The sequence below is a fragment of the Scyliorhinus canicula genome, chromosome 13 (assembly GCF_902713615.1).
Source record: "Scyliorhinus canicula chromosome 13, sScyCan1.1, whole genome shotgun sequence".
NCBI classification, from domain to species: domain Eukaryota; kingdom Metazoa; phylum Chordata; class Chondrichthyes; order Carcharhiniformes; family Scyliorhinidae; genus Scyliorhinus; species Scyliorhinus canicula.
Window position 1 is genome coordinate 82,475,669 of NC_052158.1, and position 26,172 is coordinate 82,501,840.

At 53.2% G+C, this 26,172-nt stretch overlaps 1 protein-coding gene across 6 annotated transcripts in view; it reads right to left on the reverse strand.

Annotated features, from left to right (window-relative positions):
- LOC119976425 (ubl carboxyl-terminal hydrolase 18-like) overlaps nucleotides 1–26,172 on the reverse strand; it is a 129,597-nt gene that overhangs the window by 78,655 nt on the left and 24,770 nt on the right. For all 6 annotated transcript variants that reach the window (XM_038816956.1, XM_038816954.1, XM_038816955.1 and 3 more), the window contains 2 exons: nucleotides 16,114–16,243; nucleotides 14,181–14,277 (listed from right to left, as the gene is read on the reverse strand). In XM_038816956.1, the coding sequence (XP_038672884.1) occupies nucleotides 14,181–14,277; nucleotides 16,114–16,243 (227 nt within the window). The remainder of the gene's footprint in view (nucleotides 1–14,180; nucleotides 14,278–16,113; nucleotides 16,244–26,172) is intronic.

Here is a 26,172-nt window from a genome sequence, read left to right on the forward strand (position 1 = left end):
CGTCTACCAGGACTGGAGTGCGGAGGTGGCTAAGTGGAGGGCCGAGTTTAACCGGACGAAGGCGGTGCTCCACGGCAAGCAGGTGAAGTTCGGCATGTTGCCGCCTGCGCGCCTGTGGGTCACCTACAAGGACCGCCATTACTATTTTGAGTCCCCGGAGGAGGCGTGGGCCTTTGTGCAGGCTGAAAAGTTGGACTCGAACTAGGGATTAGGGGCTGTGGGAGTTTTTTTTTTGTATCACTGTGTATGCTGTTGCTGGTTATTCTGTTTGGTTTTTTTTCCCTCTCGCTTTCGGATGATGTTGGTCATGGCTTTGTGTCTTAAGGGGGGTATCGGGGTTTGTGGTTGATCTGTTTTTGTTTGTACGGGGTTGGTGGATGGGTTGGGACTGCTATTTGGGAGCTGTGTTGAGGGGGTGGGGTGGGGCAGTGTGAAAGCACGGGCTTTCCTCTGGTTTCCCGCGCTGCGGGACGAGGGGGGTGGGGCTGGTGGCAAGCTCCCATACCATCCCCACCCGGACTGAAGCGGTGCCAAGGAGCTGATGCGGGGGGGGGAGGGGGTGACCCTATATCGGGAGGGGTCGGAGTTAGGTCGGGAGCTGCCGTAGGGGGGGGATTGCCCAGGGAGGAGCTGGTGTGGGTCGGGGGGGTCGGGGTGAGGTTCTATCGCCGTGGGAAACAGGCCGAAAGGGTGCTGGCCAGGGGCGAGCAGTCGATGGGCCATGGCTAGTCGACGGAGGAGGGGGGGGGGGGTGCCCCCTGATCCGACTGATCACGTGGAACGTGAGGGGGTTGAATGGGCCGGTTAAGCGGGCCCGGGTGTTTTCGCATCTGAAGGGGCTGAAGGAGGACGTGGCCATGCTCCAGGAGACCCACCTGAAGGTGGCAGACCAGGTCTGTCTGAGGAAGGGGTGGGTGGGGCAGGTTTTCCATTCGGGGCTTGATGCGAAGAACCAGGGGGTGGCGATCCTGGTGGGGAAGAGGGTGGCGTTTGAGGCGTCTGAGGTTGTGGCTGATAGTGGCGACAGATATGTGATGGTGAGCGGTAACCTGCAGGAGGAGAGGGTGGTGTTGGTAAATGTGTACGCCCCAAATTGGGATGATGCTGGTTTCATGAGGCGTATGTTAGGTCGCATTCCTGGCCTGGAGGTGGGGGGCCTGATCATGGGGGGGGGGGGGGGACTTCAATACGGTGCTGGATCCTCGACTGGATCGTTCTAGTTCAAGGACAGGCAGGAGGCCGGTGGCGGCCAAGGTGTTGAGGGGGTTTATGGACCAGATGGGAGTAGTAGATCCCTGGAGGTTTGGGAGGCCGAGGGCTCGGGAGTACTCTTTTTTCTCCCATGTGCACAGGGTTTATTCCGTAATTGATTTCTTTGTCCTGAGTAGGGGACTGGTCCCGAGGGTGGAGGAGGCCAAATATTCGGCTATAGTGATTTCGGACCATGCTCCGCATTGGGTAGATCTGGAGATGGGGGAGGTGCGGGACCAGCGCCCGCTTTGGCGTCTGGACGTGGGGTTATTGGCTGAGGAGGAGGTGTGTAGGAGGGTCCGGGGATGTATCGAGAGGGACCTCGAGGTCAATGATACTGGAGAGGTCCAGGTGGGGATGGTGTGGGAGGCTCTGAAGGCAGTGATTAGGGGGAGCTGATCTCCATCCAAGCCCATAGGGAGAGGGGGGAGAGGAGGGAGAGGGAGAGACTGGTGGGGGAGCTGTTGAGTGTAGATAGGAGGTATGCGGAGGCCCGGGAGGAGGGATTACTGGGGGAGCGGCGTAGCCTGCAGGCCAAGTTTGATTTATTGACCACCAGAAAGGCGGAGACACAGTGGAGGAAGGCGCAGGGAGCGGTCTACGAGTATGGAGAGAAGGCGAACAGGATGCTGGCGCATCAGCTTCGCAAGCGGGACGCGGCTAGGGAGATTGGTAGCGTGAAGGATAGGGGTGGGAATGTGGTGCGGCAGGGGGCAGAGGTCAATGGGGTCTTTAGGGACGTCTACAGGGAACTGTACCGGTCGGAGACGCCGGTGGTGGGAGGGGAATGGAGAGCTTTTTGGACAGGCTCCGATTTCCAAGGGTGCAGGAGGAGCAGGTGGAGGGACTGGGGGCGCCGATCGAGTTGGAGGAGCTGGTCAGTGGGATTGGCCATATGCAGTCGGGGAAGGCGCCGGGACCGGATGGGTTCCCGGTTGAATTTTATAAGAAATACACGGACCTGTTGGGCCCCCTGTTGGTTCAGACCTTTAACGAGGCATGGCAGGGGGGTGTTTTGCCCCTGACGATGTCACGGGCACTGATTTCCCTGATCCTGAAGCAAGATAAGGACCCCTTGCAGCGTGGATCATACAGGCCAATTTCACTGCTGAATGTGGACGCCAAGTTGCTGGCGAAGATCTTGGCCACTAGATTGGAGGACTGGGTGCCGGGGATGATACATGAAGATCAGACGGGTTTTGTGAAGGGGAGGTAGCTGAACACTAACGTCCGAAGGCTGCTAAATGTGATAATGATGCCAGCGGCAGTGGGAGAGGCGGAGATAGTGGTGGCATTGGATGCGGTGAAGGCCTTTGATAGGGTTGAGTGGGGGTACTTGTGGGAGGTGTTAGATGGGTTTGGGTTTGGGGTGGGGTTTATTAAATGGGTGAGGTTGCTGTACGAGGCCCCGATGGCGAGTGTAGCGACAAATGGGAGGAGGTCCGAGTACTTCAGGCTCCACCGTGAGACGAGGCAGGGGTGCCCCCTGTCCCCCTTGCTTTTTGCGTTGGCAATTGAGCCTCTTGCCATGGCTCTCAGGGAGTCGGGGAGGTGAAGGGGTCTGGTGCGGGGTGGGGAGGAGCAGCAAGTGTCGCTGTATGCAGATGACTTGCTGCTGTATGTAGCAGACCCGGTGGGGGGAATGCCGGAGGTGATGGAGATTCTTGCTGAGTTTGGGAGTTTCTCGGGCTATAAATTGAACCTGGGCAAGAGTGAGCTGTTTGTTGTACACCCAGGAGATCAGGAGGAGGGGATTGGTAGGCTCCCGCTAAAGAGGGCAGTGAGGAGTTTTAGGTACCTGGGGGTTCAGGTGGCTAGGAGTTGGGAGACTCTGCACAAGCTTAATTTAGGTTGGTGGAGCAGATGGAGGAGGAGTTTAAAAGGTGGGACATGCTGCCGCTGTCGTTGGCGGGTAGAGTACAGTCCGTTAAAATGAAGGTGCTCCCGAGGTTTTTGTTTTTGTTTCAGTGCCTCCCCATTTTCATTCCGAGGGCCTTTTTTAGGAGGGTGAACAGCAGCATTCTGGGATTTGTTTGGGCGCATGAGACTCCAAGGGTGAGGAGGGTCTTTTTGGAGCGGGGCAGGGATAGAGGTGGGCTGGTGCTGCCCAACCTCTCTGGGTACTATTGGGCGGCTAATGTCTCGATGGTACGCAAGTGGGTAATGGATGGGGAGGGGGCAGCATAGAAACGGCTGGAAATGGCGTCCTGTGAAGGCACGAGCCTGAAGGCACTGGTAACGGCGCCGTTGCCGCTCCCTCCAATGAGGTACACTATGAGCCCGGTGGTGGCGGCTACCCTCAAAATTTGGGGGCAGTGGAGGCGACACAGGGGGGAAGTGGGGGGCTCGGTGGAGGCCCCGCTGCGGGGGAACAACCGGTTTGTCCCAGGGAACATGGATGGCGGGTTCCTGGGGTGGCACAGGGCGGGCATTAGGAAGTTGGGAGACCTGTTCATTGACGGGAGGTTTGCGAGCCTGGATGAACTGGAGGAGAAGTTTGAGCTCCCTCCGGGGAATATGTTCAGGTACCTTCAGGTCAAGGCGTTTGCTAGGCGGCAGGTGGAGGGGTTCCCTTCGCTGCCCCCTCGGGGGGTAAGGGATAGGGTGCTTTCAGGGGTGTGGGTCGGGGATGGGAAGGTGGCTGACATCTACCAGGTGATGCAGGAGGTGGAGGAGGCGTCGGTAGAGGAGCTGAAGGCGGAGTATCTTGTTGCAATGGAAAGATGCGAGACCCCCAAGCGTGGAGACCTGGATTAATGACATGGCGAGATTCATTAAGCTGGAGAAGGTCAAATTCGCCCTGAGGGGGTCGGAACAAGGGTTCTTTAAGCCGTGGCAGCCTTTCCTCGACTTTCTGGCGCAACGATAGGGAACTAGGACAGCAGCAGCAGCAACCCGGGGGGGAGGGGGGGAGAAAGGGGGGGGGGGGGTCTCAGAGGGGTATTGTTTAAGTTAATTTGCTTACTGTTAATTTATTTTGTTGTTTATTGGGTTTGGGGGGTGGGGGGTTTTGTTACATGCGTTGTTACGGGTGCTGGGGGTGTTTATTATTGTTATTATTATTATTGTTCTGTTGCTATATATTTTTCAAAAAATTCCAATAAAAATTATTTTAAAACAAAAAAAAGGTAGACTGGGAGCAAAGACTTTATGGTGGAACAGTTGAGGAACAGTGGAGAACCTTCCAAGCGATTTTTCACAGTGCTCAGCAAAGGTTTATACCAACAAAAAGGAAGGACGGTACAAAGAGGGAAAATCGACCGTGGATATCTAAGGAAATAAGGGAGAGTATCAAATTGAAGGAAAAAGCATATAAAGTGGCAAAGATTGCTGGGAGATTAGAGGACTGGGAAATCTTTAGGGGGCAACAGAAAGCTACTAAAAAAGCTATAAAGAAGAGTAAGATAGAGTATGAGAGTAAACTTGCTCAGAATATAAAACTAGACAGTAAAAGTTTTTACAAATATATAAAACAAAAAAGAGTGGCTAAGGTAAATATTGGTCCTTTAGAGAATGAGAAGGGAGTGTTAATAATGGGAGATGAGGAAATGGCTGAGGAACTGAACAGGTTTTTTGGGTCGGTCTTCACAGTGGAAGACACAAATAACATGCCAGCGACTGATAGAAATGAGGCTATGACAGGTGAGGACCTTGAGAGGATTGTTATCACTAAAGAGGTAGTGGTGGGAAAGCTAATGGGGCTAAAGGTAGACAAGTCTCCTGGCCCTGATGGAATGCATCCCAGAGTGCTAAAAGAGATGGCATGGGAAATTGCAGATGCACTAATGATGATTTACCAAAATTCACTAGACTCTGGGGTGGTCCCGGCAGATTGGAAATTAGCAAACGTGACACCACTGTTTAAAAAAGGAGGTAGGCAGAGAACAGGAAATTATAGGCCAGTGAACTTAACTTCGGTAGTAGGGAAGATGCTGGAATCCATCATCAAAGAAGAAATAGCGAGGCATCTGGATAGAAATTGTCCCATTGGGCAGACGCAGCATGGGTTCATAAAGGGCAGGTCGTGCCTAACTAATTTAGTGGAATATTTTGAGGACATTACCAGTGCAGTAGATAACGGGGAGCCAATGGATGTGGTATATCTGGATTTCCAGAAAGCCTTTGACAAGGTGCCACACAAAAGGTTGCTGCATAAGATAAAGATGCATGGCATTAAGGGTAAAGTAGTAGCATGGATAGAGGATTTGTTAATTAATAGAAAGCAAAGAGTGGGGATTAATCTGTGTTTTTCTGGTTGGCAATCAGTAGCTAGTGGTGTCCCTCAGGGATCAGTGTTGGGCCCACAATTGTTCACAATTTACATAGATGATTTGAAGTTGGGGACCAAGGGCAATGTGTCCAAGTTTGCAGATGACACTAAGATGAGTGGTAAAGCGAAAAGTGCAGAGGATATTGGAACTCTGCGGAGGAATTTGGATAGGTTAAGTGAATGGGCTATGGTCTGGCAGATGGATACAATGTTGACAAATGTGAGGTTATCCATTTTGGTAGGAATAACAACAAACGGGATTATTATTTAAACAATAAAATATTAAAGCATGCCGCTGTGCAGAGAGACCTGGGTGTGCTAGTGCATGAGTCACAGAATGTTGGTTTACGGGTGCAACAGGTGATTAAGAAGGCAAATAGAATTTTGTCCTTCATTGCTAGAGGGATGGAGTTTAAGACTAGGGAGGTTATGTTGCAGTTGTATAAGGTGTTAGTGAGGCCACACCTGGAGTATTGTGTTCAGTTTTGGTCTCCTTACCTGAGAAAGGACATATTGGCACTGGAGGGTGTGCAGAGGAGATTCACTAGTTAATTCAAGAGCTGAAGGTGTTGGATTATGAGGAGAGGTTGAGTAGACTGGGACTGTACTCGTTGGAATTTAGAAGGATGAGGGGGGATCTTATAGAAACATTTAAAATTATGAAGGGAATAGATGGGATAGATGCGGGCAGGTTGTTTCCACTGGTGGGTGAAAGCAGAACTAGGGGACATAGCCTCAAAATAAGGGGAAGTAGATTTAAGACTGAGTTTAGGAGGAACTTCTTCACCCAAAGGGTTGTGAATCTATGGAATTCCTTGCCCAGTGAAGCAGTTGAGGCTCCTTCATTAAATGTTTTTAAGGTAAAGATAGATAGTTTTTTGAAGAATAAAGGGATTACGGGTTATGATGTTCGGGCCGGAAAGTGGAGCTGAGTCCACAAAAGATCAACCATGATCTCATTGAATGGCGGAGCAGGCTCGAGGGGCCAGATGGCCTACTCCTGCTCCTGGTTCTTATGTTCTTATGTTAACGGGCTAGCACCGGCGCCACATGGAACTAGCGCAATTCCAATCCATAACGGTGTCTGATTCGCCATGGTCGGGATTGGCACTCGGGAGGCTGTCAAGCCACAGCCACATATAAGCAATCCACACCCCATACACACTCATTCCAGGCTAGAGGATGGCACCCCCGAAAACTGGCATCCCGTGTCGCTAACGGGAAGCTCGAGACGCTGCTGGCTGGCATGGAGGCTGCCACCCGCCACCATACACCAAATCTGGGCGCAGGTGGCAGAGGCCATGAGCGCTGTGGTCCCCACTGCCCGGACCAGCCAGCAGTGCTGGAAAAAGATGCACAACCTCCTCAGGGTGGCCAGGGTGAGTAACAAGCATCATGCCACTGGCACCAACCCATATCCTACACACCCGTACTCCCTCCACTCCTACCCGGTGGGCGACTGAACCATATCCCTCGGCAGTCAGCTCGCATCCCGCCCTGAACCACATGTGAACAACCATACCACCCACCATGGCCGGGTGCCCTGCATACACAGGCCACGAGCTGCCCACCGGTGGTTTTGGCGCATCCAACTGCCTCACAATGTGCATTTTCTGCCCCCCCCCCCCCTTCCCAAGGAAAAGGCAGCGCACAGCTGGAGAGAGAGGAGGCTGGAGAGGGCCCGCTGTACATGCGACCACTCACCTCTGCAAAGCGGTGGGTGTTGGACCTGGTCGGTGTGCCAGGGAGCGGGCAGTCGCCGAGGTGGAGGTAAGCATCGGGAAACCAAATGAGTCCCCACTGAGATACAGTGTCCCTATAGCACGTGTGGCACACCACTGCACCACCCCACACCACTCCTCCACCCCACACCACTTTTCCACAACCCCACCAACTCCACACCACCACTCCACCACTTACAAATGCGAGAGAACCATGCGTCATGTCTTGTGACTTGCATTTTCACCTGGTGACAAGGCGGGCCCTTCTGGTGACTCCCACTCCCGGCCACAGCCCCAGGACACATCGAGCGACAAGATGGGACCAGATAGCGACACGAGGGCCCAAAGGCCAGCCCGCGACATCCGCAGCACCAGTCTGGTGATGACATCGACCTGCCATCAAAGTTGTCTCTAACACACTCCACCATAGAACATAGAACAGTACAGCAGAGAACAGGCCCTTCGGCCCTCAATGTTGTGCCGAGCCATGATCACCCTACTCAAACCCACGTATCCACCCTATACCAGTACCCCAACAACCCCCCCCCTTAACCTTACTTTTATTAGGACACTACGGTCAATTTAACATGGCCAATCCCCCTAACCCGCACATCTTTGGACTGTCTGAGAGACACTCACCTCGGTTGGCACCTTAGTGAAGAAGCTCCTGGAACACTATATGGTGTGCATCACAGTGGTACATTAGGTGGAGATAGGAACCCCCCAAGGGGAAGAATGGTCGGAGCTCTGGGATTTTCCTTCGTCCAGATGGGACTCGGGCTTTGGAAAGGACGATGCTGGAGAATAGGGGCAGGATTTATCGACCACCCCGCGAGGGAGGCGGCCCACCAGCGGGATCTACCAGTTCCGGTAAATCTTACCCACTGACACAGAACCAGGGATCATGAGGGGGTGTCAGCAACCATCCAGCACCTGCAGGTGCAGTTGCAGGAGTCCAACTGCCTACAGGGGCAGGAGGTAATGCCAACCATGGGTGATTCCGATGCCAACAATGAATGGGTGGCGTCCCCGGAGTAGGTCATAGGTGCGAAGATGTTGACATGTCTCAGGATGTTCAAGGCCTGGGGCAATCTAGTGAGGGTGGTGGCCGAGGCACATGATGGGGCAGCCCTGTCACAGGCAGCCATGCAGCGGACATTGCAGCGGTGCGGTACTCCAGAGCTTGGCCCAGTCATAAATGGTCATGGCTGCAGGGGTCAACAGGATTACCCGGGCACTGGCTGGCCTGAGCCAATCACAGAAGAAGGTGGCACAGTCCCAGAGGGAGGTGGCCTAGTCCCCGAGCTCCATGGCCGTGAGCATTGGTCGAGACAAGTGCCTGACAGTACCAGCTGGCAGGGAAATACCCGAGCTCGCTCTAGCCGCACTCCTTCACCAAGGAGTATCCTGGTGACCCCCGCAGGAAAGTGCCAGAACACAACAGCACCTCAGACTCCCTACTCCTGTCTGGCGCATCAGATGGGCGGTGGACAGAACAGGATGGTACCAGACCACCTGAGACACCCGAGTGTCTGCTGGGCCCGGCCAGGCATGGTCGCTTCAGCGGACGACCTCAAAATGGACCCAGGTCACAGGATGGGAATCATAGCAGGCTGCCTCCACCGCCTGGAGAACTACCTAGATAGAGCCTTAGGGCCCGTAAGGACAGAAAGTTAGACACCAGTTAAGTTGGCACGGGTGCACCGCATATGATAGCAATAGGGATTATTGCACAAACCTGTAGAAACATGTTCACCTGTTCACAATAAACACCTGTTGACAAACATTTCAAGATGCCTCGTGCTCTGTCAGAAGGGTGTGAGGGATGGGCTGGGCTGTCTACAGAGTGTATTGGGGGTGGAGAAATGGGCAGCAGATGGAGGTGTGCACAAGCCAGGGCCCCCAGTCAGCCACCACACATCGCCCTGGTATCCAACAATGCCCCCTTCCCTCTACCTTCCGCCCCACCCCGGACTCCATCCTCAACTCCACCCCAATGGTTTGGTGGGTCTGTATTACGGAATGGCCAGCTCACATGCAGGGATCATCCAGACGTACGGTGGAAAATGCTACCATGGGCAGGAGTCAGACATTTTCAAATGATGGGGAGCACCAGAGCTCATCGCAGAGCGGGTTGTCGTCATCCTCCATCCTATGCACCTGATCTGTTTATACTACCAACTAGGGCCTGCACCTTGTAGTGAGCTAAGTAGGAGTCAGGTGTGGGGTGTGTGGGTGGTGCAGGCGGGTGGCCATGTGAGGGGGTGATCAGCTGGGGGTGGAACTAAATTTTCATGCTGCCATTGGCCAGGACCCCTAGTTGGTGAACCTGGAGGCACTTAGAGCATCCTGTGCACGGTGGCCCTGGTGCACATGTTTTGCGACCTCACTTGTTGCCCAGGTCCCATGCCCTGCCCAACCTGCCGTCCTCCACATCCTCCTCGTTGGGTGAGGCCTGGAGTTCATCTCCCTCCTCCAGCACATCGCCCCTCTGCTACGTGATTATCATAGAATTTACAGTGCAGAAGGAGGCCCGTCGAGTCTGCACTGGCTTTTGGAAAGAGCACCCAACCCAAGTCCACACCTCCACACTATCCCCATAACTCAGTAACGACACCCAATACTAAGGGCAATTTTGGTCACTAAGGGCAATTTAGTGCGGCCAATCCACCTAACCTGCACATCTTTGGACTGTGGGAGGAAACCGGAGCACCCGGAGGAAACCCATGCACACAGGGGGAGGACGTGCAGACTCCACACAGACAGTGACCCAAGCCGGAATCGAACCTGGGACCCTGGTGCTGTGAAGCAATTGTGCTATCCATAATGCTACCGTGCTGCCCGTGATGTTGGGGAGGACGATGTGGGAGACCCTCCTAGCACGATACTGGAGGGCCCCTTCAGAGCAGTCCAGACATCTGGGGTGCGATCCTCCGAGGCCGCGCTGGTTGGGAGAATCGTGGGCCGCGCCAGTTTTTCACGCGACGCCGGTCCAACGCGCTCCCGCGATTCTCCCAACAGGCGAAATCGGTCCCGTTGGGTTCCGCGCGGCACAAGCGGGAGAATCGCTCGAGACACCCAAAATGGCGATTCTCCAGTACACCCGCTATTCTCCGGCCCGGGTGGGACGAAGTCCCGACGGCGTGACCCCAGTTCATGCCGTCACCGTTCACATCTGCTATTTTTAGTCATCAGCCAGTCATGCTGGCTGATGCTGAGCACTGAGGTGAGCGGACCGTCCCGGTGTCTCCACAGACTGGGGAAGGCTTCCCCGAGAATGCTATGGCCAACGAGGGGGGGGGGGGGGGGAAAGAGGGGGTAGAGGGAGGGAATGGAGGTGGGCGGGGGAGGGGGAGGGAATGGAGGTGGGGCGGGGAGGAGAGGGGGGGAATGGAGGTGGGGCGGAGGGGAGGGGGAGGGAATGGAGGTGGGAGGGGGGGAAGAGGGAGGGAATAGAGGTGGGAGGGAGTGGAGGTGGGAGGGGGAAAGGGAGGGCATGGAGGTGGGAGGGGGGAAGAGGGAGGGAATAGAGGTGGGAGGGAGTGGAGGTGGGAGGGGGAAAGGGAGGGCATGGAGGGGGGAGAGGGAGGGAGTGGAGGGGGTCATCCATCCGCGGATGCCACATGTCAGCTGCCCTGCTATGGCAGGACGGTGACAAGGACATGCCCGCAGGTTGTCGTGTGGCTGATGGGCAGAGCCCACTGACGCACCGGTGAGGAGGACGGTGTTAAGTGACTGTTGGATGCAGACAGTGACCAGGGGTTAGGCTGGCCGCGTGTCAGCAGTGCGACCAGGCCACCGGGGCACACAGGTATCCCATGGCAGCCGGCTGCCGAGGTGTCGAAGAACCTCCGTGTAACATGTCGTTTCTCTGCCCCCCACCACCCTTCTGTAAGTCACCACGTATGCCAACCAGAGAGCGATGTTCACCGCAGTGGTTGGACCCGCTGCACTGCAGTTGGCCATCCAGCAGCGTCGACAGCGACAGCCGACAGTGGAGGAGGAGGAGCCACTGATGGTGGAGCCAGGGCGCCACAGGCGGCCATCAAAGTCTAGGGTGAACCGTGACCGAATGTCGTTTGAAGCCCTACCGGACCTCACATACAGGAGGAGACTACGGTTCAGCAGGGAGACGGTTGCACATATCTGCCACCTCGTGGCGCACCTCGTACCACGTGGAACGGGACGAGGACACGCTATACCGGTATCCGTCAAGGTGACGGTGGCCCTAAACTTCTATGCTACCGGTTCCATCCAGGCTCCGAGCGGGGACCTATCTGGGATATTACAGGCCACAGGTGCATCCGGGAGGTGACCGACGCCTTGTTCGCCATCGTGGACCGTTACATTACATTCCCCAAGGACCGAGCACTTCAGGAAGCACGAGCCCGTGGATTCACCAAGGTGGCCGGGATACGGCTAGTCCAGGGAGTGATCGATGGTGTTCACATCCCCATGCGCCCGCCTGCAGGCAACAGGGAAGTGTTCACTAACAGGAAATCACGTACTCCATGAACATCCAGGTGGTCTGCGTCCCCCACATGAGGATCATGCACGTATGTGCAAGGTTCCCCGGGATGTGCACGGCGCCTACATTCTTGCGCAGTCGTTCATCCCCGCGTGCGAGGTGATCGCTGAATAGTACCACTTGCATCGTCAGTCGTGCACACGGACAGCACACAACCCCCCCCCCCCCCCCCCCCCCACCCACACCCCCGCTCCGCGTACACTGCTCCAATTCAACATCACCGTACCACTGCGGACCTACGGTATAACACTACATTGATGACTGTGTCAGCGGGTGTGATCAGTGCCATGTTGAATGATGACAGCCTGCTCTGCGATGAGCTGTGAGCTCAGAATCGTTAGACAAAGTCTGACTCATGGCAATAGCTGAACCATCCATCTCGGTGGTTGTTGCGTTCGTCAGGGACACTCCATCATGTGACTGTGTGGGGTAGCTGGCGTCGGAGTGCCGAGGACTACGGTGTCCGACTGTGGGAAGGGGGGGGGGGGGGGGGGGGGGGCTGCACACCCGGCGCCAACGTTTAACCGTTCGTCAACCCCAGTGACACTCGGTCACCGTCAGGAGTCCCGTGGCACCGGACATAGCACAGAGTCTTACAATTTAGGTGCAACAGTGAGTTTAATAGTGAATGTTATATACAGATGCCCTAGCCCCTACAACTAAACTGTACCCTGCATCCGTGCAAACTTACTATGTGTCCAACTTCCTTATCTTACGGGCCCCACCACTATATCCAGGTGAATCCCCAGATTGTCCAGCGGGAGTGGAGGCGGACTGCTGAGAATCACGCCCCGCGACATGGCTCCCTGTCGGCACTCGTTTCCTGGGGCGACCCGGCCTTGATGGGCCAGGCTGCTCGGCGGGCGTGCTGGATGAAGTGGTGCCACCCTGCTCTGCCCACTGCCCACCAGATGTGCCAGGGATGGGACGGGAGGAGGCAGAGTGTTCAGGGACTCCCCGTGATGGAGTTGCCGGGACGGGCCCCAGAACCTCCTCCTCCCTCGGGGAGCCCGGTAGCCCTCGGGCCTCACCGTGGGACGGAGGTGCGATCGGAGACGTGCCCCGTCGCCGCACCGACACCTGGCACTGCCAGTCCTGGAGGCATACAACGGTATCGACCAGGGTCTGAATGTTCGCTGAGAGGGAGTCCAGGGAGTGAGACATTCCTGTCAGGGACTGTGCGACCTCAACCTGTGAGTAAGCGACACCATCCAGCACGTGCATCAGGCAGTCGATGCTCTCCGCGACTGACTGCCGGGACTGTGCCATGGCCTGCTGGGATTGGGCCATGACCTGGTGAGACTCGGCCAGGGCCCGGAGCACGGCAGCAATGTCATTTTGGCTCTGGCGCATTGCTGCCTGTGAGAGGGCAGCCCTCTCCTCGGCCATGGATGACGCGTGCACGTGAAGCCCAACGCCTTGCAGAACCTGACTCCAGGTGGGTTCTGACCAAAGTTTCTGTACAATTGAACGTAATGGACGTGATTCAGTAGATTCAAGTTAAATGCCACCAAACGGCACGTTTAGCGGCTGCAGAGCCGAGAAATACCCCATTATCCAATGGCACTTTGGTGTTTCTTTGGCCTTGGGGAGATTCTCTCCACCGAGATTGCGCTTAAAGGGATTTCCTGCTGGCGGGCTGAAGCAGGAAAGGCTCCTCGCAGGGGCGCCATTTTGTCTGGCTGCCCCAATGTTCCCCCCCCAACCACTTTCATGCCCCCCCCTGTTTTTTGTGACCCCGCAATACTGGAGGAGGCCCATTGCAACTCCATTAAACCCCACCCCTATCTGGCAGGGCACCCCTGGTGCCGTCCCCTGGCATTGCTAGCCTGGCACACTGTCAGTGCCAGGGTGGCAGTGGCAAGGTGCCTGGGTGCCAGGGGAATGCCAGGGTGCCACCGTGCCCTATTCCTGACCGTCCGGGGTCTCCAATGGCCACACATTTGTGTGGACCAGTACTAAACATGCCCTGGCAAGGTCTCCAGGCATGGCCGGTGAGTCCTGGTGCCGGGTGAATCCGGCATCCGGTTATTAAAATGAGCCACAAGTCGGGTGACTCACGATTAGCCCGGCGATGAGCCCGATTTGGGGCTCTCATGCGATTCACCCGTAGCACCGGATCCGTGCCGGGTTCAACGCGGTCATCGAATCGCACCTAAAAAGCTAAATTCAGTCTGGATTCATTTCAATGGGTAATACAGATAAATCTAAAAATAACAAAATAAATCTAAAATTAGTTAAAATAGTTGTGTGTGCATGTGTGTCTTTGTGTGTAAAAAAAATATATAAAGCTATGTTACAAATATGTTCAAGTTTGCAAAATCTAACATGCTAAATTATATCACTATAAATTAGCCTTAATTAGTTGTAAAACAGGAAAAAAATCAAGGTCAGCAAATCTAGGACTTACTCCAAAAGTAAGGCTGCGTAGTTTTGAGTCACAAACAAGGTCTGCAGCAAAGCATTCAGACAGCAGTTATTGCCAGTATTGGTGAGTCCCACGAACACTATAAAAAGAAATCTTTCATTATAAACTTTGTTGTGAGAGCTTTTACAGTTGATAAAATTTGAAGTTCAGTCAGGCAGGCCACCCCATTTTTCCAACAATCTATACTGAGTATGCTCATCTGATCAGGAAGTAATTAAGCGGCACGGTAGCACAGTGGTTAGCACTGTGCTTCACAGCACCAGGACCCGGCTTGGGTCACTGTCTGTGCGGAGTCTGCACGTTCTCCTTGTGTCTGCGTGGATTTCCTCCGGGTGCTCCGGTTTCCTCCCACAAGTCCCGAAAGACATGCTGTTAGGTAATTTGGACATTCTGAATTCTCCCTCTGTGAACCTGAACAGGCGACGGAATGTGGCGACGAGGGGCTTTTCATAGTGGCTTTGTTGCAGTGTTAATGTAAGCCTACTTGTGACAATAAAGATTATTATAAGTGAAGGAAAAGAGAACCTTCATTGATGCCTTTCACATCCAGTTAATTCCAGTTAATTGTAGTCACGTTTGTGCTAATGGCAATCGCAGCCAATTTGAACACAGTAAACTTCCACAAACTATAATGGAATGGATATTTAAATTACAATGCTTGAGGTACAGTGTAAAGAAGGAAATTTGGTTAGAACCATGGAATCTTTTATGTCCTCTGAACAAGAAGACATGGCCTCTGCTTAATTTCTTATTTGGCATTCTATTCCCTCAGCACTGCACTGAAGTAGTGACCCAAATTATGTAATCAGACCTCAGTCATCCGACTCAGATAAAAATACTATTACCGAGCAAAGCAAGTGCTCTGAAATCTAATTCTAGTCACAGCAACCCCAAAAGCATAGGAATCAGAGTGTTTGCATATCTATGCCTAAATCGTTGACAGGAAATATGATGCAAATAAATGGAGTTCTCGCCAAACCTAGTTTTTTTTATTGAGTACCAGATGCATATGTTGACAATGTAGTAAAAAAAAAAGGCAATATTCACAGAAAATAAAAAAGATGTGCGACGGGATTCTCTGCTTCGCCGGCAGCGCACTCACGCCCGTGGATTTCCCAACAGCGTGGGGTGGTCACAACGGGAAACCCTATTGGCTGGCTGCCGGGACGGAGGATCCTGCTGCCGGCGGAGGCACGCCACACCAGAAAACAGGTGCAGTGGAACGGAGAAGCCCGCCCATGGATTCCAGTTTGCTCCATAGGCAGTATAAACCCTCATCTGGGACAAGAGCCTATGGGACAAAATTGCGCCTACCTGAGAGGCAAGTCTTTCTGAAGGTGGGTGGAGATGATGTTTTCACCCATTCATCTGTTTGTCTTTAAACAACATTTCAAAAACTAGTGGATGAATTGCAATGAAATTTAGCGCACAGACAGGGATGAAGAAGAACTGATTAAATTTTGACGAAGAAGTGGATCTGGATCCTGGAATTCTTTTTTAAGGATCTGTTAATATTATGAGATGGGGAAATTGACTTTTTCTTGTAGAAAATTTGTAAGTTGTTTTATTTGGAATGTTGTTAATTGTTTTAGAATACCCTGGATTGCTGTGTGCTGAGCTGCAGTAGTGGAGTTTGTCGCAGTTGTCAAAATGTGAACAGAGTTTTTAGAGCAGGTTGCTGGATTTGGATTGCCTTGAAGCTGTCACAGTGAGATGGAAGCTCTTATAAAAATATTTTTTAGCATCAACCAGGCAGGGGAAAGCCTCAAGGAACTGTGTGAATGTAATGTTAACACAGTGGCAAAGGTATACACTCTATGGAGCACCCTTATCACTTGTTGGAAGACTTATTCATTGTGTGCTTCACTTCAGGTATACTTCTTCAGTTCAGTTTATCACCTTAGCATGGTCTTACTTTGATCACCACAATATATTGTGGAAGTCCTTTGTTCACAGCAGTCAACAATGTTTCTTTCATTTCCACTGCATTCTGGTACACAAGCTGGTAATTCAGAAGAATTCGGCCTTGCTTCTGTTTGTCTTTCCTGAAACAGAAAAAATTGGAGTTGAATGATCCTGCATGCAAATTTATCCAAAGGTTTGTAGTGTATAAATGATAAATTACTGCCAATAATCCACTCCACGAAGGTGAAGCCTTTGGATGTCTTGCAAAAATATAGAAGCACAAAAACAGATATTTGGAATATGTGTAATTTTATCAGCAGTTTAGATAAATGTTGTCCATGTGTTAGCTCTAAGTGATGTACACACTACTCTGCACATTTCAACACAGCAGTAAGCGGTTATAATAATAGTAATCTTTACTAAGTAGGCTTACATTAACACTGCAATGAAGTTACTGTGAAACTGTGTTGAAACCCCAATCTAGGAAAAGAGAAGATCCAACTGACTTGATTTGCAAGCCAAATATTGATGTTTTATTTAAAAATCGAATCCATATTATTATCTTCGAACAGGTCTTGGAACAGGCTGATGAATAGCCCCTACACTTTGTGGAAGCCCCCGTCCGACCCTCGGATGGTGTGCTTGATCTTCTCCAGGTGGAGAAATTCCAACAGGTCTGCCAGCCACTCTGCAGCTGTGGATGGTACTGCTGATTGGCAGCTAAGCAGGTTTACCTGGCATGCGATTGAGGAAGCAAAAGCACGGGCATCAGCCCTCCACCATATGTAGTTCTGGCTGGTCTGACACCCCGAAGACCGCCACTCTTGGGCACAGCTCTACAACCTTGGACATTGCCTCGAAGAAGGCTGTCCAGAACCCAACAAGTCTGGGGCAGTCCCAGAACATGTGGGCGTGGTTGGCCGGGCCTCTCTGGCACGGTTCACATTTATCCTCCACTTGCGGGAAGAACCTGTTTATCCAGGTTCTGGCTAGGTGCACCACTTTAAACTGCCTGAGGCTTAGCCTTGCACAGGAGGAGGCGGCGTTGGCCCTACTCAGTGCTTCGCTCCACAGTCCCCAACCCACTTCCGTCCCCAGCTCGTCCTCCCATTTTCACCTGGCTGCATCCAGTGGTGTCCTTGCCCTTTCCAATAACCATCCATAGATGTCCCTACAGTTCCCCCCCCTCTCCACTGTCCGTGTTTATTAGCTCTTCCAGTAATGTGTCTCTTGGGCCCTAGGGTACCTTGCTGTCTCCTTGAGGAGAAAGTGTTTAATTTGAAGGTGCCGGAGTTCCTGTCCTGTCGGTAGTTCCAGTTCTTCCGTTAGTTCGCCCAGGGTCACTAGTCTGTCCCCTATGGAAAAGTCCCTGGACTGCTTGCGTCCCCTCGTCTTGTCTCCATTTTCTAAAGGTGACGTCAAGCATGGCTGGCAGGAACTTGTGGTTACCACACTTTAGGATCATGGAGGACATCTCAGTTAAACCAAAATGTTGCCTCATTTGTTTCCATGTGCTCAATGAGGCTACCACCACTGGGCAGGATGTGTACTTTGCCAGTGGGGTGGGAACATTGCCATGGTGAGGGCCGAGAGGGTTGTTCCTTTGCACGAGGACTCCGTCACCCATTCCGTCTTTGGTTCTCATATCCATCCTCTCACCCTCTTGGCTGTGGCTGCCCAACCCCGCCCCGCCCCCGCCCCCTCACACAAACGCCATGATCATTTTGTCTATCTTTGGAAAAAGACCTTGGAGATGAAGATCGGTATGGATCTGAACAGGAAGGGGAACCTTGGCAGCACTTACATCCTGATCATCTGCACCTTCCCTTCCAGGGAAGGCAGGAGTGCATTCCATCTCTGCAAGTCCTTTTTAACTTCCTCCGCCAGAATGGTCAGATTCCACCGTGTGCATCAGTGTCCAGTTTCTGGCTACCTGGATCCCCAGGTAGCGGAATTTGTTTTGAGGTAGTTTTTTAAATAAATTTGGAGTACCACAAAATAGCTTTAAACTTAAACAAAGCTATGATTTACACTACTTTTTTTTTCAATGACTTGAGAGTACCCAATTCATTTTTTCCAATTATGGGGCAATTTAGAGTGGCCAATCCACCGACCCGGCTCATCTTTGGGTTGTGGGGCGAAACCCACGCAAACACAAGGAAGAATGTGCAAACTCCACACGGACAGTGACCCAGAGCCGGGATCGAACCTGGGACCTCAGCGCCGTGAGGCAACAAGGCTAACCCATGGTGCCACTGTGCTGTCCTTTGAGCTAGTTTGAATAAAATGAAAATGAAATGAAAATTGCTTATTGTCACGAGTAGGCTTCAATGAAGTTACTGTGAAAAGCCCCTAGTCTCAACATTCCGGCTCCTGTCCGGGGAGGCTGTTACGGGAATCGAACCGTGCTGCTGGCCTGCTTTAAAAGCCAATGATGTAGCCCAGTGAGCTAAACCAGCCCCAGACCTCCCAGCTCTCTCCCTCCCCCGTTCGGGTTCATCGGGAATGCCTCGCTCTTGCCCAGGTTGGTTTGTAGCCCGAGAAGGCTCTGAAATCTTCCAGGAGCTTCATGATTGCTTTCATGCCGTTCTGTGGGTCCAAGATGTAGAGGAGCAGGTCATCCACATAGAGTGAGACTCTGTGCTCTCTGCCTTCTCCTTGGAAGCCCTTCCAGCCTTTCGTGTCTCGCAGGCTGATCTGCAGGGGTTCGATTGCCTGGGCAAACAGGAGTGGGGGCAGTGGACACCCGGCCTTGTGCCTCTGGAAGTATTCAGAGCTGGTGTGGTTGGTCCGTACCCCATCCCTAGTCCAAACCGCTCCAGTACCTCGACGTGGTGCTTCCATTCGACTCTGTCGAAGGCCTTTTCTGCATCCAGGGAGACGATCACCTCTGGTGTTCTCTCCCTGAGGGTGTCATTATTACATTCAGCAGCTGCCTGATGTTTGCAATTAGCTGCCTATCCTTGACAATGTCTGTCTGGACTTCCGATTGTGGCTATGCCTGGGTAGGTCGCACGGTCGGCAGCTGGACTTGAATGAATGGTTTGCAGTATGTTATGTGGGATGTTGGTGAGGGAGATGCTTGTTCGGGTGGGGTTTATTTCTTTTCTTCCCCGCGTTTTCTTGGGAATGGGGGGGCCCGTAGCCCGGGACCCTCGGGGACTGGGGTGAGGTTGCAGTTAAAGGGAACTGCGCCACAGGGGGCGGGGTCAGCCCAGGCAGGGAGCGTGGCTTTTTCCCGTGAAATGGTGGGGGCGGTACCTGAAGCGGTATTTGAGTATGGGGAGAAGGCAAGCCGGATGTTGGCACATCAGCTGCGGAAGAGGGAGGCGGCTCGGGAGATTGGGGGAATTAGAGATAGGAGGGAGAACACAGTGCGAAGTCCAGCAAAAATAAACAAGGTCTTTAAGGACTTTTATGGTGAATTATACGAGTCAGAACCCCCTGGAGGGGGGGATGCAACAGTTCCTGGACCAATTTAGGTTCCCAAAGGTGGAGGAAGGTCGGTTAGAGGGATTAGGGGCTCCGATTGGGATGGAGGAGTTGGCTAAGGGGTTGGGGAGTATGCAGTCGGGCAAGGCCCCGGGGCCAGATGGATTCCCCGTTGAGTTCTACAGGAAGTTCTCGGAGCTGTTGGGCCTGCTGTTACTGAGAACCTGAGGTGAAGGAAAAGGGAATCCTTCCCCTGACGATGTCGCAGGCTTTGATCTCGCTTATCCTCAAGCGTGATTAGGACCGGTTGTAATGCGGCTCCTATAGGCCAATTTTGCTTCATAATGTAGATGCTAAACTGTTGGCGAAGGTCCTGGAAACTAGGATTGAGGATTGTGTCCCGGGAGTGATTCATGAGGATCAGACGGGGTTTGTGAAGGGCAGGCAGCTGAACACGAATGTGTGAAGGCTCCTGAATGTGATCATGATGCCCTCGGAGGGGGGGGGGGATGCAGAAGGGTAGCGGCAATGGACGCGGAGAAAGCCTTTGATCGAGTGGAGTGGGAGTACTTGTGGGAGGTGTGAGGCAGGTTTGGGTTGGGGGAGGAATTCATAGGATGGGTCAAATTGTTGTACCAGGCCCCGGTAGTGAGTGCTTCGACAAACCGGCTGCGGTCAGAGTATTTCAGGTTATATCGTGGAACGAGGCAGGGGTGCCCTTTGTCCCCCCCCCTGCCGTTTGCACTGCCGATTGAGCTGCTGGCCATGGCGTTGAGAGAATCCCGAAACTGGATCCGGTGGAGGGGATGGGGGAGGTTATGCAGATTCTTAGAGATTTTGGAAACTTCTCGGGATACAAGTTAAATGTGGGGAAAAGCGAGCTTTTTGTGGTGCATGCGAAGGGCCAGGAAAGGAGATTGGGGGAGCTACCGCTCAAGATGGTGGAGAAGAGCTTTCGGTACTTGGGTAGCCAGACAGCCAAGAGTTGGGCGGTTTTACACAAGCTCAATTTAGCGCGCCTAGTGGATCAGATGGAGGAGGACTTTAGGAGGTGGGATGTGTTGCCACTCTCCCTGGCGGGTAGGGTGCAGTCACTAAAAATGACGGTTCTCCCTAGGTTCCCGTTCGCCTTCCAGTGCCTGCCTATGCTCATCCCCAAGTCCTTCTTTAAGCGGGTAAATAGGAGTATTACCGGATTTGTGTGGGCAAATAAGAGACTGTTTTTGGAGCGCAGTCGGGAGGAAGGTGGGTTGGCACTGCTGAACTTGTGCAGCTATTACTGGGCAGCGAATGTGTCTATGATTCGGAAGTGGGTAACGGAGGGAGAGGGGGCAGCGTGGAAATGGCGAGAAGTGTCGTCCTGTATAAGCACTAGCTTGGGGGCACTGGTGACGGCACCGTTGCCGCTTCCGCCGACGCAGTACACCATGAGCCCGGTGGTGGCGGTGACATTGAGGGTCAGGGGGCAGTGGAGATGGCATAGGGGGCAGGTGGGGCCTCAGTTTGGACCCCGATACGGAACAATCATAGGTTCGTTCCAGGTAGGATAGATGGTGGGTTCCTAAGTTGGCATATGGCGGGAATCAAAAGAATGAGGGTCTTGTTTATTGATGGTATCTTTGCCAGTCAGAGGGCGCTGGAAGAGAAATTTTGGCTAACCCCAGGGAATACCTTTAGGTACATGCAGGTTCCGGCATTCGTGAAAAAGCAGGTGCGGGAATTCCCACGGCTGCCTGCCCGGAGGATAGAGGATAGGGTGGTCTCGGGCATGTGGGTTGGGGATGGCAAGATATCGGAAATATACCAGGAGCTGCAGGCGGCGGAGGAGATCTCAGTGGAAAAGCTGAAGGGCAAGTGGGAGGAGGAGCTGGGTGAGGAGCTGGATGAGGGCCTGTGGGCTGACGCCCTGGGCAGGGTCAATTCCTCCTCACCTTGCGCCAGGCTTAGCCTGATTCAGTTTAAAGTGGCGCATCGGGCACATTTGACAGGGGCGAGAATGAGTAAGTTTTTGGGGGTAGAGGACAGGTGTGTGAGGTGTTCAGGGAGCCCAGCTAATCATGCCCATATGTTCTGGGCATGCCCGGCACTTACGGAATGTTGGAGGGGCTTTGCAAAGGCTATATCCAAAGTCTTGGACACTCAGGTAAAACCGAGTTGGGGGATAGCGATATTTGGGGTTTTGGATGATCCGGGAGTGCAGGAGTCGAAAGAGACCAGAGTCCTGACCTTTGCCTCCTTGGTAGCCCGGAGAAGGCTCTTGTTAATGTGGAGGGACGCAAATCCCCCAAGCGTGGAGGCTTGGGTCAGTGACATGGCGGGATTTCTCAGGCTGGAGAAGCTAAAGTTTGCCTTGTGAGGGTCCATTCCATCGAGGAACCATTTCATCCCTGTGCCCCCATCGTGGGGCTTCGGAGGTGTACAGTCCTCAGTAGAAGGCCTCAAATTGGCCTCTTTTGGTTCAGCTACCAGTCTGCCTCTGCTATTCTTCCCTGCGCTATTTCCCTCGTGGCTGCCTGCTTTCTCAGCTGTTGAGCCAGTGAGCAGCTAGCCTTTTCTCCGTGTTCATAAAAGGTCCCCATGTCTGGCGGAGTTGATGCACTGCTTTCCTGGTGGATAGCCAGTTAAAGTCCATTTGAAGCTTTTTTTCTCTCCGCCAGAAGCTCTTTGGTCAGTACTTTCTGTCAACCTCCAGGATGGAGTAGATCAGTTGTTGCCTGGCCACCCTCTCTTCCCTGTCTCTACGTGTTCGTAGGCTAGAATCTCTCTGCTAATCACAGTCTTCAGTGCCTTCCAGAACGTGAAAGGTGAAACTTACCCGTTTTGGTTGTCAGTAACGTACTCGCCTATGGCTTTTGTGATGTTTTCTGGTAGATGACACCGATTTTCCCACCACAAGAACTCTATCTGTGAGTATACTTTGTGCACCGCCGAAAAGAACGAGAACTCCTTCTCACCAGGATGATGGAACCACCATGGGTCCTCTGCCTCCATCTGTTCCATGAATGCGCCCAGTTCTCTGGCCATGCCTGTCCTTTTCCCCAATCTGTGGCTCGATCGGTCTATCAGTGGGTCCTGTACACAGTTGAAGTCACCTCCCATGATCAGTCAGTGTCTGTCAATGTCAGGAATTTCCACCATGGTCTTTTTAATGAAATCTGTGTTGTCCCAGTTGGGAACGTACACATTTACAAGAACTATCGGAGCCCCTTCAAGAACACCGCTGACCGTCCCCTGGGTCCGTGATCGTCCTTGTTGCTGTAAGCTTTGTCCTCAAGCTAATCAGTATGGCTACCCCCCTCCCACCCCACCCCAACCCCACCCGACCCCCCCACCCCCACCACCCCCACCCCACCCCCCCCAGCACTGGACAACATGCTGAAGGTCATGAAGGAGAGCTTCGCAGCACTGAAGCGGGATAATCTGGAACTGCTCCAGAAAGCGGTGGAGCGACTGGACCAGAGGCTGGGCGTGCAGGATAAGAAGGACCAGGCACTGGAGAAGACAGTGGAGGAGCAGGCGGATTTCCAAACGGCAGCAGACGTGGAAATTAGAAAGTTGAAGGAGCAACAAACAAGGCTGATGGACAAGCTGGAGGACCTGGAAAACAGGTCTCGCCGGCAGAACCTAAGAATCACTGCCCTCCGGAGGGAGCCAAGGGAGTGGATGCCACGGCATATGTGGCAGACATGCTGCAGAAGCTGGTGGGGGATGATTTCTTCCCGCGTCCGTTGGAGCTGGACAGGGCACACAGAATGCAGATGAGGCAGCCGCGAGGGGGTGGGTTCCCCAGACGATGGTCAGGTTCCATAGGTTTGTGGACAAGGGGCGGATTCTACAGTGGGCCAAGAACACAAAGAGCTGCTCATGGAATAACAGTGTCCTGCATATCTACCAGGATCTGAGACAGGAGGTGGCCAGAAGGAGGGAAGCCTACAGACAAATTAAAGAGATTCTGTTCAAAAAGGTCAAGTTCGGTCTACTTTTTCCGGCGCGTCCTTCGGTCACATATCGGAACAGCAACACTATTTTGACGACCCTGAGGAAGCGATGGACTTCGCTAAGGGACATGGACTGGTGCCGAACCGAGGACCCATGGACTCAAGTTAGAGTCATTCAAGGGACGTTTAAATTTTTTCTCAGATTGCCCTTCGGTTTAGTGATTGTGTTCGGCACGTTCTTTTATTTAAAATTCGGGGGTTTTTTTTGTTTTCTGTATCCTCTTGTGTATGGAAGCTTTGTCAGGAGACAACGGGAGTTAAAGTTATTGGGTGCTGGGGGGCTTTACGGGTTCTTTTTGCTATTTTTCATTTTAATGTTTGGAGGGGGAGGGTGGTGGCGCCCACCGCATTACACAGCTTGAATTGCACTATTGTGGCGGCGAGCTTTGTTCTTTGTTTGTTTTCTTTTTTGTATCTGTCCCAGAGCGATTGCTCGAACAGGGATGTTCTGGGGAAGTGGTGTTGATGAGCGAGGGGGAGGGGAGTGGGGGAACAATAGGTGGGAGACAGAGTGGCGCCAGAGTTGAGAGCCACCAGGCTAGCTGGTGTGAGCTAGTCAACAGGAACGAGGTGGGGAGTGTGTACACAGCCAGTATATGGCAGGGGTCGGGTTACAGGGGGTTGTTGCTGGAGGGGGGGGGGGGGGGGGGGGGGGGGGGGGGATGTTGATCTGCTGAGGAGGGAGGGAACTGAACCAGGTAACAGGAGTCGGAGCTGCCAAGAGACAGACCGGGGAGGCGCGGCACATGGGCTAGGGGTGGGCCCAAGAAGGGGGATGGTTGATCGGCGTAGGGTGGGGGCAAGGTGCCCTCCAACCAGGCTGATCACCTGGAATGTTCGAGGGTTAAACGGGCCGGTCAAGAGGGCACGTGTGTTCGTGCATTTACAGGCTCTGAAGGCGGATTTAATGATGCTACAGGAGACACACTTGAAAGTGGCGGACCAGATTAGATTACGGAAGGGCTGGACTAGCCAGGTCTTCCATTCGGGGCTTGACGCTAAGACCAGAGGGGTCGCGATCATGATTAACAAACGGGTTCAATTTGAGGCGGACAGCACAGTTGCAAATGGGGGTGGCAGATTTTTCATGGTCCGGGGTAACTTGAGGCGATGAGGGTGGTCCTAGTGAATGTTTACGCTCCAAACTGGGATGATGTAGATTTCATCAAGAGGTTGCAGTGGAAAATTCCCGACTTGGATTTGCACAAGTTGATTATGGGTGGGGCTTTAGTACAGTCCTCGACCCCGACCTGGACCGGTCGTGCTCCAGAACGGGCAGGGTCCCGGCAATGGCAAGAGAACCGAGGGGGTTTATGAAGCAAATGGGGGGTTTAGACCCCTGGAGAGTCAGTCAGCCGACGGGGAAGGAGTTCTTGTTCTATTCACACGTTCACAAGGTTTATTCTTGTATTGACTTCTTTAATATGAGCACGGACTTCCTGGAGGGGGTGAAGGATACAGAATACTTAGCGATCATTATTTCGGACCATGCTCCACATTGGGTCGACCTGCAGGTCTGCAAAGAAAGCTTCCAGCGCCCACAATGGAGGTTAGAGGTGAGATTGTTGGCAGAGGAGAGGGTGTGTGAGAGAGTGGGGAAATGCATGCAGGACTACCTGCAGGTCAACGATACAGGGGAAGTCTCAGCAGCGGTGCTCTGGGAGGCACTGAAGGCGGTGGGAAGAGGGGAACTGATCTCAATCCGAGCCCTTAGGGACAGAACGGACAGGGCGGAGATGGACAGACTGGTTAAGGAGATGATACGGATGGATAGGGAATATGCGGAGTTGCGGAGGCAGAGCTACTTAGGGAACGACGGAGACTGCAGGCGGAGGTGGGGGTGCTATCCACAGGGAAGGCCGTAGAGCAGCTCAGAAAGGCCAGCGGCACGGTGTATGAGTATGGGGAGAAAGCCAGCAGAATGATTGCACAGCAACTTAGGAAGAAGGAGGTGGCCAAGGAGATGGACGGTAGTGGACGGGGCAGGGAACCGGGTGGGAGACCCGGCAGGTCTGAACAAGATATTCAGGGACTTTTACAGCAAGCTGTATACCTCGGAACCCCCCACGGGGCCGGAGGGGATGAGGCGCTTCTTAAATGGCTGACCTTCCCAAAGGTGGGCAGGGGGATGGGGGCTCCGATTAGAGCTGAAGAAGTAATGGGGGGTCTGAAGGTCACGCAGTCGGGTAAAGCCCCGGGGCCGGACGGGTATCCAGTTGAATTCTACAAAAGGTTCTCGGGGATAGTGGGGCCGGTGGTGGTTAGGGCGTCTAACGAGGCGAGGGATAACGGGGTGCTACCTCCGATGATGTCGCAAGCCACTATCTCGCTGATATTAAAACGGGATAAGGATCCGGAGGTCTGTGGGTCCAGTAGGCCAATCTCCCTGATTAATGTCGACGCTAAACTGCTGGCCAAGATCCTGGCGTTCAGAATCGAAGACTGTGTACCAGACATGATTGTGGAGGACCAAACTGGGTTTGTAAAGGGCAGGCAGCTGATAGCCAACCTAAAAAGACTGCTTAATGTGATTATGAGGGCAGAGAGGTGGAGGTAGTGGTGGCAGTGGATGCCGAAAAGGCTTTCGACCGGGTTGAGTTGGACCATCTATGGTAGGTGCTGGGACAGTTTGGGTTCGG